The 13,894-nt window shown below is 46.2% G+C and overlaps 1 protein-coding gene across 8 annotated transcripts in view; it reads left to right on the top strand.

Annotated features, from left to right (window-relative positions):
• Nucleotides 1-13,894, top strand: part of LOC143808394 (uncharacterized) — a 426,051-nt gene that overhangs the window by 88,940 nt on the left and 323,217 nt on the right. For 2 of the 8 annotated variants that reach the window (XR_013221946.1, XM_077290992.1), the window contains exon 6: nucleotides 6,581-6,747. The exons of the other annotated variants lie outside the window; for them this stretch is intronic. Coding sequence is in view for 1 of the 2 variants with exons in the window: in XM_077290992.1 (XP_077147107.1) it covers nucleotides 6,581-6,747 (167 nt within the window). In the remaining variant the exon portion in view is untranslated. The remainder of the gene's footprint in view (nucleotides 1-6,580; nucleotides 6,748-13,894) is intronic. 8 annotated transcript variants of the gene reach the window in all.

The raw sequence follows: 13,894 nt of genomic DNA on the forward strand, positions 1-13,894 counted from the left end.
CTGCTCAGCAAGTAAAAATTGTTATTTCGTTCTTACGGGGCGACCCTCAGGATTGGGCTTTTTCGCTGGCGCCAGGAGATCCGGCATTGGCTGATATTGATGCGTTTTTTCTGGCGCTCGGTTTGCTTTATGAGGAACCCAATCTTGAGATTCAGGCAGAAAAGGCCTTGCTGGCCATGTCGCAGGGGCAGGACGAGGCTGAAGTGTATTGCCAAAAATTTCGGAAGTGGTCCGTGCTGACACATTGGAACGAGTGTGCACTGGCCGCTAATTTCAGAAATGGCCTTTCTGAAGCCATTAAAAATGTTATGGTGGGATTTCCCATTCCCACAGGTCTGAATGATACTATGGCACTGGCTATTCAAATTGACCGGCGGTTGCGGGAGCGCAAAACCGCAAATTCCCTCATGGTGTTGTCTGAACAGACACCTAACTCGGTGCAATGTGATAGAAAAACCGCAAATTCCCTCATGGTGTTGTCTGAACAGACACCTGATTTAATGCAATGTGATAGAATCCTGACTAGAAATGAGCGGAAAATTCATAGACGCCGGAATGGCTTGTGCTACTACTGTGGTGACTCTACACATGTTATCTCAGCATGCTCTAAACGTATAGCTAAGGTTGTTAGTCCTGTCACCATTGGTAATTTGCAACCTAAATTTATTCTGTCTGTAACTCTGATTTGCTCACTGTCATCTTATCCTGTCATGGCGTTTGTAGATTCAGGTGCTGCCCTGAGTCTTATGGATCTCTCATTTGCTAAGCGCTGTGGTTTTACTCTTGAACCATTGGAAAATCCTATTCCTCTTAGGGGTATTGATGCTACGCCATTGGCAGCAAATAAACCGCAGTATTGGACTCAGGTTACCATGTGCATGACTCCTGAACACCGCGAGGTGATACGTTTCCTGGTTTTGCATAAAATGCATGATTTGGTTGTTTTGGGGCTGCCATGGTTACAGACCCATAATCCAGTCCTGGACTGGAAGGCTATGTCAGTCTCAAGTTGGGGCTGTCGTGGTATTCATGGGGATTCCCTGCCTGTGTCTATTGCTTCTTCTACGCCTTCGGAAGTTCCGGAGTATTTATCTGATTATCAGGATGTCTTCAGTGAGTCTGAATCCAGTGCATTGCCTCCTCATAGGGACTGTGACTGTGCTATAGATTTGATACCAGGCAGTAAATTTCCTAAGGGAAGACTGTTTAATCTGTCGGTACCTGAGCATACCGCTATGCGTTCATATATCAAGGAGTCTCTGGAGAAGGGACATATTCGTCCGTCTTCTTCCCCTCTTGGTGCGGGATTCTTTTTTGTGGCAAAAAAAGACGGATCTTTGAGACCCTGTATTGATTATCGGCTTTTAAATAAGATCACTGTCAAATTTCAGTATCCTTTACCGCTGTTGTCTGACTTGTTTGCCCGGATTAAAGGTGCCAAGTGGTTCACCAAGATAGACCTTCGTGGTGCGTACAACCTTGTGCGCATTAAACAAGGTGATGAATGGAAAACCGCATTCAATACGCCCGAAGGTCATTTTGAGTACTTGGTGATGCCTTTTGGGCTCTCCAATGCGCCTTCAGTTTTTCAGTCCTTTATGCATGACATATTCCGGAAGTATCTGGATAAATTTTTGATTGTTTATCTGGATGATATTTTGGTTTTTTCTGATAATTGGGATTCGCATGTGGAGCAGGTCAGGTTGGTCTTTAAAATTTTGCGTGAAAATTCTTTGTTTGTCAAGGGCTCTAAATGTCTCTTTGGTGTACAGAAGGTTCCCTTTTTGGGGTTCATTTTTTCCCCTTCTGCTGTGGAGATGGACCCAGTCAAGGTCCGAGCTATTCTTGATTGGACTCAGCCCTCGTCGGTTAAGAGTCTTCAGAAGTTCTTGGGCTTCGCTAACTTCTACCGTCGTTTTATCGCTAATTTTTCTAGCATTGTGAAACCTTTGACGGATATGACCAAGAAGGGCTCCGATGTAGCTAACTGGGCTCCTGCTGCCGTGGAGGCTTTCCAGGAGTTGAAACGCCGGTTTACTTCGGCGCCTGTTTTGTGCCAGCCTGATGTCTCGCTTCCCTTTCAGGTTGAGGTGGATGCTTCAGAGATTGGAGCAGGGGCCGTTTTGTCGCAGAGAGGCCCTGGTTGCTCTGTTATGAAACCTTGTGCCTTTTTCTCTAGGAAGTTTTCGCCTGCTGAGCGAAATTATGATGTGGGCAATCGGGAGTTGTTGGCCATGAAATGGGCATTTGAGGAGTGGCGTCATTGGCTCGAGGGTGCTAAGCATCGTGTTGTGGTCCTGACTGATCACAAAAATCTGATGTATCTCGAGTCTGCTAAACGCCTTAATCCGAGACAGGCCCGCTGGTCATTGTTTTTCTCCCGCTTTGATTTTGTTGTCTCGTATTTACCAGGATCAAAGAATGTGAAGGCCGATGCTCTTTCTAGGAGCTTTGTGCCTGATGCTCCTGGAGTCGCTGACCCTGTTGGTATTCTTAAAGATGGAGTTATCTTGTCAGCTATTTCTCCGGATCTGCGACGTGTGTTGCAGAGATTTCAGGCTGATAGGCCTGAGTCTTGTCCATCTGACAGACTGTTTGTCCCGGATAAGTGGACCAGCAGAGTCATTTCCGAGGTTCATTCCTCGGTGTTGGCAGGTCACCCGGGAATTTTTGGCACCAGAGATCTGGTGGCCAGGTCCTTTTGGTGGCCTTCCTTGTCAAGGGATGTGCGGTCATTTGTGCAGTCCTGTGGGATTTGTGCTCGAGCTAAGCCTTGCTGTTCTCGTGCCAGCGGGTTGCTCTTGCCCTTGCCTGTCCCGAAGAGACCTTGGACACATATCTCCATGGATTTCATTTCTGATCTTCCGCTATCTCAGGGCATGTCCGTTATCTGGGTGATATGTGATCGCTTCTCCAAGATGGTCCATTTGGTTCCTTTGCCTAAGCTGCCTTCCTCTTCCGATCTGGTTCCTGTGTTTTTCCAGAACGTGGTTCGTTTGCACGGCATCCCTGAGAATATTGTGTCTGACAGAGGATCCCAGTTCGTTTCCAGGTTCTGGCGATCCTTTTGTGGTAGGATGGGCATTGATTTGTCGTTTTCGTCTGCTTTCCATCCTCAGACTAATGGACAGACGGAGCGAACCAATCAGACTTTGGAGGCTTATTTGAGGTGTTTTGTCTCTGCTGATCAGGACGATTGGGTGACATTCTTACCGTTGGCTGAGTTTGCACTTAATAATCGGGCTAGTTCCGCCACCTTGGTTTCGCCTTTTTTCTGCAACTCTGGTTTCCATCCTCGCTTTTCTTCGGGTCATGTGGAACCTTCTGACTGTCCTGGGGTGGATTCTGTGGTGGATAGGTTGCAGCGGATTTGGAATCATGTGGTGGACAACTTGAAATTGTCACAGGAGAAGGCTCAGCGCTTTGCCAACCGCCGCCGCGGTGTAGGTCCCCGACTACGCGTTGGGGATTTGGTATGGCTTTCTTCCCGCTTTGTTCCTATGAAGGTCTCCTCTCCCAAATTTAAACCTCGTTTTATTGGGCCTTACAAGATATTGGAAATCCTTAATCCTGTATCTTTTCGTCTGGATCTTCCTGTGTCATTTGCTATTCACAATGTATTTCATAGGTCCTTGTTGCGGCGGTACATTGTGCCTGTAGTTCCTTCTGCTGAGCCTCCTGCTCCGGTGTTGGTTGAGGGCGAGTTGGAGTACGTGGTGGAGAAGATCTTGGATTCTCGCCTCTCCAGGCGGAGGCTTCAGTACTTGGTCAAGTGGAAGGGCTATGGTCAGGAGGATAATTCCTGGGTGGTCGCCTCTGATGTTCATGCGGCCGATTTAGTTCGTGCCTTTCATGCCGCTCATCCTGATCGCCCTGGTGGTCGTGGTGAGGGTTCGGTGACCCCTCACTAAGGGGGGGGTACTGTTGTGATTTTGCTTTTTGCTCCCTCTAGTGGTTACTAGTTTTTTGACTCTGGTTTTTCTGTCATTCCTTTAATCCGCACCTGAGGTCGTTAGTTTAGGGTGTAGCTATATAAGCTTCCTGGACCTTCAGTTCTGTGCCTGGCAACGTAGTTATCAGAGCTAGTCTTCTGTGCTCTTGTCTACTGATCCTGGTTCCAGAAAATATCAGCTAAGTCTACTTTTTGCTTTTGCTATTTGTTTTGGTTTTTGCATTTTTGTCCAGCTTGTTCCTGGTCTGCATCCTGACCTTTGCTGGAAGCTCTAGGGGGGCTGGTGTTCTCCCCCCGGACCGTTAGACGGTTCGGGGGTTCTTGAATTTCCAGTGTGGATTTTAATAGGGTTTTCGTTGACCATATAAGTTCCCTTTCCTTTTTCTGCTATTAGTTAGCGGGCCTCTCTGTGCTAAATCTGATTCATTTCTGTGTTTGTCATTTCCTCTTACCTCACCGTTATTATTTGTGGGGGGCTTCTATCCAGCTTTGGGGTCCATTTCTCTGGAGGCAAGAAAGGTCTTTGTTTTCCTCTACTAGGGGTAGCTAGATTCTCCGGCTGGAGCGTGTCATCTAGAATCATCGTAGGAATGATCCCCGGCTACTTCTAGGGTTGGCGTTAGGAGTAGATATATGGTCAATCCAGTTACCACTGCCCTATGAGCTGGTTTTTTGTATTCCTCAGACTTCCACATTCCTCTGAGACCCTCGCCATTGGGGTCATAACACCGATTCTAACGCATCGGGTATTCTAGAATATATATGCGTAGTGTATAGCACAGCCCACGTTGTACATTGCGCAGCCCACGTTGTACATTGCGCAGCCCACGTTGTACATTGCGCAGCCCACGTTGTACATTGCGCAGCCCACGCAGTATATTGTGCAGCCCACATAGTATATTGCGCAGCCCATGTAGTATATTGCACAGGCCACATATATAGCAATGTAAGCATGATATTCCTGTTACAAAAAAAAAAATTAAAATAAAAAATAGTTATATGCTCACCTTCCGTTGGCGCCTGGATCCAGGAAGCGGTTACCGACGCTTGGGATCCACCGAAGCCGAGCCGAGGGCGCCGGCCGCCATCTTCCTTTCCCAGGATGTATTGTGAAATTACCCAGAAGACTTAGCGGTAATTTCACAATACATCGGCGGGAACGGAAGGTGGCGGCCAGCGCCAGCGGCTCGGCGAACTACGGAGGGTGAGTATAGCAGGTTTTTTTTTTTTTTTAAATTATTTTTAACATTACATTTTTTTACTATTGATGCCGCATAGGCAGCCTCAATAGTAAAAAATTGGGGACACACAGGGTTAATAGCAGCGGTTACGGAGTGCGTTACCCTCGGCATAGCGCGATCCCTTACCGCCGGCATTTACCCTGTGTGAGCGGTGACCGGACAGCGTATGCGGGCGCCGGCAGTGAGTGCGGGGAGTAAGGAGCGGCTATTTTCTTCCGGACTGTGTGCGTCGCTGATTGGTCACGGCAGCCATGACAGGCAGCTGGCGAGACCAATCAGAGAACAAATAACCGTTACGGAAGTTGCCGACAGACAGACAGAAGGACAGACGGAAGTACCCCTTAGACAATTATATAGTAGATGTAAAATACGCCCCATAGAATCCTGCATAAAGGTTAATAATGGCCCCATAAGATCCTCCATAGACACATTTGCCCAATATAGTGCTGCACAAACCTTGATTATGGCCCCATAAGATGCTCCATAAATATATTTGCGCCATATAGTGCTGCAGAAACATTAAATATGGCCCCATAAGATGCTCCATACAGACATTTGCCCCATTTGCTGTTGCTGCGATAAAAAAAAAAAAAATCTCATACTCACTTCTCCGTCGCTCAGGTCCCCGGCACTTTCAATATTAACCTGATTTCGTTCCGGCGCCGCTCCATCTTCAGCGTCTTCTGCACTGACTTTCAGGCAGAGGGCGCACACTAACCACGTCACCGCGCCCTCTGACCTGAGCGTCACTGCAGAAGACGGAGCGGCGCTGGAACGAGCAGGTGAATATCGCGCATCGCTGCGCTCCCCCTCCCCATTATACTCACCTGCTCCTGGCGCGGTGCAGTCCCTGGTTCCCCAGCACCGCAGCTTCTTCCTGTATTGAGCGGTCACCGTTACCGCTCATTACAGTAATGAATATGCGGCTCCACCCCTATGGGAGGTGGAGCCGCATATTCATTACAGTAATGAGCAGTACCATGTGACCGCTCAGTACAGTAAGAAGCTGCCGGGGAACGAGGGACCTGCAGGGACCGCGTCAGGAGTAGGTCAGTATAATTAGACAGCCCCCACTCCCCTTCCCCTTATGCTGAGTATCTCAGTGTGGGGGTGGCAGAATGCCGCCGCCGAGGAGCCTCCTTGGACCTCTGCATCATCAGGCGGCTCGCTGGCGACCCCCTGTCGGCTGCGCCCGGGGCACATGCCCCGGCTGCTCCCCCCTGGATACGCCACTGCATGGACCTACTTATGCTATACACTGGGGACATGGCACCTGTGGACACTTCAGATTTCCCCTGATGTAGAGAAAATTGAGATGTGCATGTAGCCTAACAGTCATCGCTTCTCTTGTGCTCTCCACATTAAATATCCTTTCTTAAAACTACAGTTTTCCAACATGTCACCATCCATGGCCAGACCAATGATGATGGGATCCCACGTAGCTACCATCATGCTATGGTTTTGTCTTGCTCTGATTTCCACCAAAATATCACATTGTGGCTACCATCTGCCCTTCCTGCCTTCCCCTGAGTTCCACGACTTTCATCAGCTTAGGTAAGCTCAAAATCAAAGCAATTAATCATTTTATGGATTATTTCCTTCCTAAATGCAAAGTTAAGCAATTTTTTAATTAGTCACCCTTAAAATAAATTCCACCATTTTGCTACTACAGTGTCTAAGTCATTTATTGTATGTTTTTCAAACCAGAACCAAATCCATCACCCTTCTAATTTCTCTCACTGTTAGAAATAACAAGAGGGAATGAAAGGGTGTTTTACACAGACCTTTAGAAAGGGGAGAAAGCATGTATGCAGTCCTGGAGGGCAGAGAAAATTACCTATAGAAAAGGAAGAAAGAGGAAGTGAGTGCAGGACAGAAGCTGTGCTTCTATATGAGCAGTGAAAGCAGCAGCACACTGGATATACGCAATGTAGCGAAATATGTATAGGTATATATGTGTGACTAGCAGTAATTTAACATCTGTCCTGAGACTGCAGGTCTCACAGGGGTCACATCATATGTTATCCTGAGAAAGCAGTCTACTGTCTCCAATCTCGCCAGGGGGTCTTGCTAAGAACCAGGAAGAGGAAGCGCTCCACACCTTCTGTTTCTTTTGAGGAGATGTCAATTACAGCCTGACACTATCTATCTGTGAGAAACATACGCAGAGAATTTAAGAGAAAATAATATATTCATTGGTGGAGTGTTCAAGGTCCAGTCACAAACAAGCAGTTATAAATATTAACATGAGAGGCTGGTCTAGAAATTTGACCTCCAGGGTGACTCTATAAATTAGACCTACACACAAAGGGGGGGTTCACAGATTGAGGGGCAGCCAAGCTGATGTGTTACAGTCCATATTCGTTTCCCCCTCAGGGAGCAGAAAGCAGACTACACAGTTAGATATTTCTGTAAGTTTTCTCCCGTTTATTTTTATAACTGTTTTGCATATTTGTATGTTTTTTTATTACATATTTTTATACCCTTTTTATTGTAAGCACTGTACCTTTTTGTATTAAAGCATCAAACTTTAACAAGTTGAACTTTGCATGTTCTAAAGAATCCATAGCCTTAAACTGTGTGAGCCTTATGATTGGCAGACATTAGTAGTAATATTTGCGGGACTCATCGCCCGTGTGTTCGGTGACTGGTGGCAGCCTGTATGAGCGAGTGTGTGGCCTGGGTTGGTGTGTGATTTATGCTCCCATTACAGCATAGGACAGAGGTTGAATGCTGGACTGAGAGAGGGGAGATAAATTAACCCTTGCAGACGCAACCCCAACTCGCGTGCTGAGAAGCGGGTACGTGGCAAATTGGTGGCAGAGCGGTGGGATAGAATTATTTCTATTAGAGCATTAGTGCATGGTTTAAGCAATTATTCCCTGTACTAAAGAATTGGTATCCTTACGAGGAGTGCTCCAGCTACAAGGTTCAACTCAGTGCTTACTTAGACATACTTGCAATCATTTTCCCTTCCCTGTTTTTCTTTTCTATATTTTATTTGGCAAAGGCTGTTCATCGATATGGCAGTCCAGTACAAGAAGCAGAGCAAAGAGGTTCTGACTGGCCTCTGTGAGCAGAGAGGCATAGAGACGGCCGACAGATCCAAGGAACTGCTGATACGCGCCTTGGTCGAGCAGGACATAGAGCAAAGTACTGGGCAAGGAGAGAGTCCACCTCGGAGAAACTAAGCAATGCCAGCTCTTGCACCAGAGATACCTGATGGAAATGCCAATGCTGAGGAGCCTATGAACTTTACTTTACAAATGGCGTTACAAGAGCTGGGAACAAGTGATTCCAATCTGCGCTGCAGGCAATACCATCTACCCCGTGAGCAGTGGGCGCAGTGTGTAACCCCAGGGTTGAGAGGCAAAGCCCTGGAAGTTTTTGCTGGCCTCCCACTAGACCTAGATGAGAACTATGAGGCCACAAAAGAGGCCCTGATCAGGAAATACAACCTAAGCCCAGAAGTGTATCGGAGAAAGTTCCGGAACCTACAACGTGGATCAGCTGACAGCTATGCAGGTGTTGTGAGCACCTTGAGGACCACGTTCCACCAATGGATCAGGGGACTTTCTGTTAACAGATCTTTCTGTTAATGGATCTTATGGTCAAGGATCAATTTCTTCACTTGTGCCCCACAGTTGTACAACAAGGATTGCTGACTGTTATGTTGCTAACAGGATGCCCGAGGTGCGGAAGCCATCGGGATTCAGCTAGAAGGGAGGAAAGCCAAACGGGGACTCTTTCTCCTCTGCCGGCCGATCACCAGTGCTGTCCAAGCCCACCTCCTATGGGATCCCGGGGAATAGACATTCTCTAGGTGATGCATACCGGTGCTTCTCCTGCAACAAAGTAGGACATGTTAGCGCTGTCTGCCCTGATAGGGAGAAATGCCCAGCCACAACCACAAAGCCATCTGTGTCCCCACCGTCTGTCCCCTTTGTGGCCGGCTCTGATGTGACGGATAATGAGAACTGTGGAGCAGGGAAAGGACAGAGAGAAGTGGGAGTATCAGAGGCTATTCCCACCAATGTGTTGCTAGACACAGACCTGGGGAGGATGGTGCCCCACTATATATTTTTCCCTTGCAAGTAAATGCTACAGAGAAGGTGGAAGCAAATGACCCACCTGAGATCCTGTGCAAGGAGAAAATGTACCATTGCACAGGACTGTACGTATGTGGCAGCTGTGACCCGGAGTCAGGCTGCAGCTCAGACTCAACCCCAGAGAATCGGGGATGAGTCTCAGACAGAACCGCCAGAACAGGAGGCCCATACTGTGGCCTCGGAGCCTCCTCACATGGCAGACCCAACAAGGTCCCTGATAACCAACACTGAAGACTCAGCTTCAGACCAGGGCCTGGAAGTCACACAAGGCCAGGGCCTGCAGACTGACAGTCAGAGCTTCCAGGAGGCCCTGGAGACAGATATCAGTCTGAAGAAGCTCCAATGTCTTGCAGACCGACCCCCTGCTACTTCTGACAAGTAAAGAGTATACTGGGACAAGGGCAGACTGTATAATGAGACTCTAAGGGTACCGTCACACAGTGCCATTTTGATCGCTACGACGGCACGATCTGTGACGTTGCAGCGTCGCATGATTATCGTTCCTGATCGCAGTAGCGTGTCAGACACTGCAAGATCGTAACGATATCGCTGGAGCGTCACGAATCGTGCTGTCGTAGCGATCAAAATGGCACTGTGTGACGGTACCCTAACACCTAAAAGCGTAGTGCCTCACATACCATCACATAGTGATCCCTTCACTACAAACATGAAACCAATGGAGGACTATGAAGGTACAGTATGTAAAAAGATGAAAATGTATTGAAATAACAAACAATTAACATATACAAAAAATATCAATATATAGAAGCTTATACAAAAATACAGCACCGCTAGTCACAGATGCTGCCGCCGGCAGCTTCTCATTCATCCATCAGTGGTTTACGGCCGGGACGGTCGCATTAGCACCGCTCCTGGTTGTAAACTGTATATCCCCAAATATGGATTACGGCGTGGGACTGAACGCCAGACAAGTATGATATATTGTTGGTTTGTTTTTGTTTTTTTTTATTACAGGAGATCAAGGGCATTTTATGGATTAGCTGAATAATAAAGATGGCAAACTGTATTTAGTGTTTTATTTCATTAAAAGACTTTATTCAGGCTGTGTCTTTATTTAACCCTTTCACAACGATAGGTTTAGTAATGGATAGGTGTCTTATTGGCATCTCTCCATTACTAAGCCAGCTTGTTGTCACCTTACAATACAAAGGTGACATCAACACCCCAACTATTACCCCTTATGACACTGCTACAGGGCAGTGGGAAGAGAGAGGCTAAGTGCCAGAATTGGTGCATCTTAGAGATGCGCCATTTCTGGGGCGGCAGTGAGCTGGTGTTTGTAGCTGAGGGGAAACCAATAACCATGGTCCCTTCCTAGGCTATTAATATCAGCCCGCAGCTGTCTGCATAGCCTTTTCTGGCTATTATAGGGGGACCCACATCATTTTGTTGGGCGGCCCCCCTATTTTAATAGCCAGTAAATGCTAAATACATAGGTGCGGGCTGAGATTCATAGCTTGGGAAGATCCATGGGTATTAAGCCCTTCCTAAGCTATAAACATCAGCCCCCAGTTTCTGGCTTTCCCTCTCTGGCGCAGAAAATTGTGCAGGAGCCCATGCCATTTTGTTCCCGAAAAGATTCTTGTATTAAATACATACAAGTTTGTTGTGAATAGCACTTTTGTGGGTTCTGCCCTTGGGTTCCCTCTGGTGGTGGCAAGTGGAACTGCTGCTCCTTGGATTCAGCCTTAGCAGCTGTGTTCACTTATTGCCCCTGCTCACTCTCTATTTAATCTGGCTCTGGACTTCAGTGCATGCCAGCTGTCAATGTCTTAGGGTTAGATCCAGTTTTCTCCTCGGATATTTCTCATGGCCTGTCCATTTCAGCATAAGATAAGTCCTTGCTAGTTATGGTTTTGTCCATTTGCTTTGGACTTAATTGTTCAACTTATGTTATGTTTCTTTTTGTCCAGCTTGTCATTATGATTCATTCAGGCTAGCTGGAAGCTCTGGGAAGCAGATTTGCTCCTCCATATCGTGAGTCGGTGTGGAGTCCCTTTTTGCATTATCTGCGTGGATTTTCTAGTTTTTAATACTGACCGCACAGTATCTTTCCTATTTCTGTCTATCTAGACTAGAATTGGCCTCCTTTGCTAAAATCTGTATTTCATCTCTGTGTATGTAATTTCCATCTCTACTAACAGTCAATATATGTGGGGGGCTATCTTTCCTTTGGGGAAATTTCTCTGAGGCAAGATAGTTTTTCTGTTTCATCTTTTAGGGTAGTTAGTTCTTAGGCTGTGAAGAGGCGTCTAGGGAGAGATAGGAACCCTCCACGGCTATTTCTAGTGTTGGCGTTAGGATTAGGGTTGCGGTCAGTATAGTTACCACCTACTCAGAGCTTGTCCCATGTATTGTCTTAACCACCAGGTCATATCTGTGTTGCTCTTAACCACCAGGTCATACCTGTGTTGCTCTTAACCATCAGGTCATATTTGTGTTGCTCCTAACCACCAGGTCATATCTGTGTGGCTCCTAATCACCAGGTCATATCTGTGTTGCTCCTAACCATCAGGTCATATCTATGTTGCTCCTTAACCACCAGGTCATAACAGTACAGCTGGCCCGTAATGTGTTGAATGCATCTCAAAAGAGGGAAAAGAAAGTTCATTTTTTTTTCCTTTGCAGTTTGCTTTGTCTTTTTTTTTCCCCTTAATCTCTGGGTGGTTCAGGATCCTGGTATGGAGGTTCAGGGTCTGTCCCTGCGAGTGGATCAACTCGCTGCAAGGGTACAGAGTATTCAAGATTATGTTGTCCAAACTCCTGTTTTGGAGCCTAGAATTCCTATTCCTGATTTGTTTGCCGGAGATAGATCTAAATTTTTGAACTTCAAAAATAATTGCAGGTTGTTTTTTGCTTTGAGACCCCGTTCCTCTGGCGACCCCATTCAGCAGGTGAAGATTGTCATTTCTCTGCTGCGTGGCAACCCTCAGGACTGGGCATTTTCCCTTGAGCCAGGAAATCCTGCATTGCTTAATGTAGACACATTTTTTCAGGCGCTCGGATTGCTGTATGACGAACCTAATTCTGTAGACCAGGCAGAAAAGACCTTGCTGGCTCTATGCCAGGGTCAGGAAGCAGCAGAAGTGTATTGCCAGAAATTTAGAAAGTGGTCTGTGCTCACAAAATGGAATGAGTATGCCCTGGCAGCGATTTTCAGAAAGGGTCTTTCTGAAGCCCTTAAAGATGTTATGGTGGGGCTTCCCACACCTGCTGGTTTGAACGAGTCAATGTCTTTGGCCATTCAGATTGATCGACGCTTGCGCGAGCGCAAGGTGGTGCACCATATGGCAGTGTCCTCTGGGCCGAGTCCTGAACCTATGCAATGTGATAGAATTTTAACTAGAGCAGAATGGCAGAAATTCAGACGTCAGAATGGGCTGTGTTTTTACTGTGGTGACTCTACTCATGCTATCTCTGACTGTCCTAAGCGTACTGAGAGGTTCGTTAGGTCTGTTACCATTAGTACGGTACAGCCTAAATTTCTCTTGTCTATTACTTTGATTTGCTCAATGTCGTCCTTTTCCGTTATGGCATTTGTGGATTCAGGAGCTGCCCTGAACTTAATGGACCTAGAATTTGCCAAATGCTGTGGTTTTTTCTTGGAGCCTTTGCAGAGCCCTATTCCCTTGAGGGGGATTGATGCTACACCATTGGCCAAGAATAAACCTCAGTACTGGACACAGTTGACCATGAATATGGCTCCAGCACATCAGGAAAATATTCGCTTTTTGGTGTTGCATAATTTGCATGATGTGGTTGTGTTGGGTTTTCCATGGTTACAGGTACACAATCCAGTGCTGGATTGGAAATCTATGTCGGTGACTAGTTGGGGTTGTCGAGGAATACAAAGCGATGTTCCTTTAACCCCTTCACCCCCAAGGGTGGTTTGCACGTTAATGACCGGGCCAATTTTTACAATTCTGACCACTGTCCCTTTATGAGGCTATAACTCTGGAACGCTTTGACGGATCTTGGCGATTCTGACATTGTTTTCTCGTAACATATTGTACTTCATGTTAAAGGTAAAATTTATTCGATATAACTTGCGTTTATTTGTGAAAAAAATGGAAATTTGGCGAAAATTTTGAAAATTTTGCAATTTTCCAACTTTGAATTTTTGTGCCCTTAAATCACAGACATATGTCACGCAAAATACTTAATAAGTAACATTTCCCACATGTCTACTTTACATCAGTACAATTTTGGAACCAAAATTTTTTTTTGTGACGGAGTTATAAGGGTTAAAAGTTGACCAGCAATTTCTCATTTTTACAACACCATTTTTTTTTAGGGACCACATCTCATTTGAAGTCATTTTGAGGGGTCTATATGATAGAAAATACTCAAGTGTGACACCATTCTAAAAACTGCACCCCTCAAGGTGCTCAAAACCACATTCAAGAAGTTTATTAACCCTTCAGGTGTTTCACAGGAATTTTTGGAATGTTTAAATAAAAATGAACATTTAACTTTTTTTCACACAAAATTTATTTCAGCTCCAATTTGTTTTATTTTACCAAGGGTAACAGGAGAAAATGGACCCCCAAAGTTGTTGTACAATTTGTCCT

This window comes from Ranitomeya variabilis, chromosome 2, assembly GCF_051348905.1.
Source record: "Ranitomeya variabilis isolate aRanVar5 chromosome 2, aRanVar5.hap1, whole genome shotgun sequence".
In the NCBI taxonomy this organism is placed as follows: Eukaryota; Metazoa; Chordata; class Amphibia; order Anura; family Dendrobatidae; genus Ranitomeya; species Ranitomeya variabilis.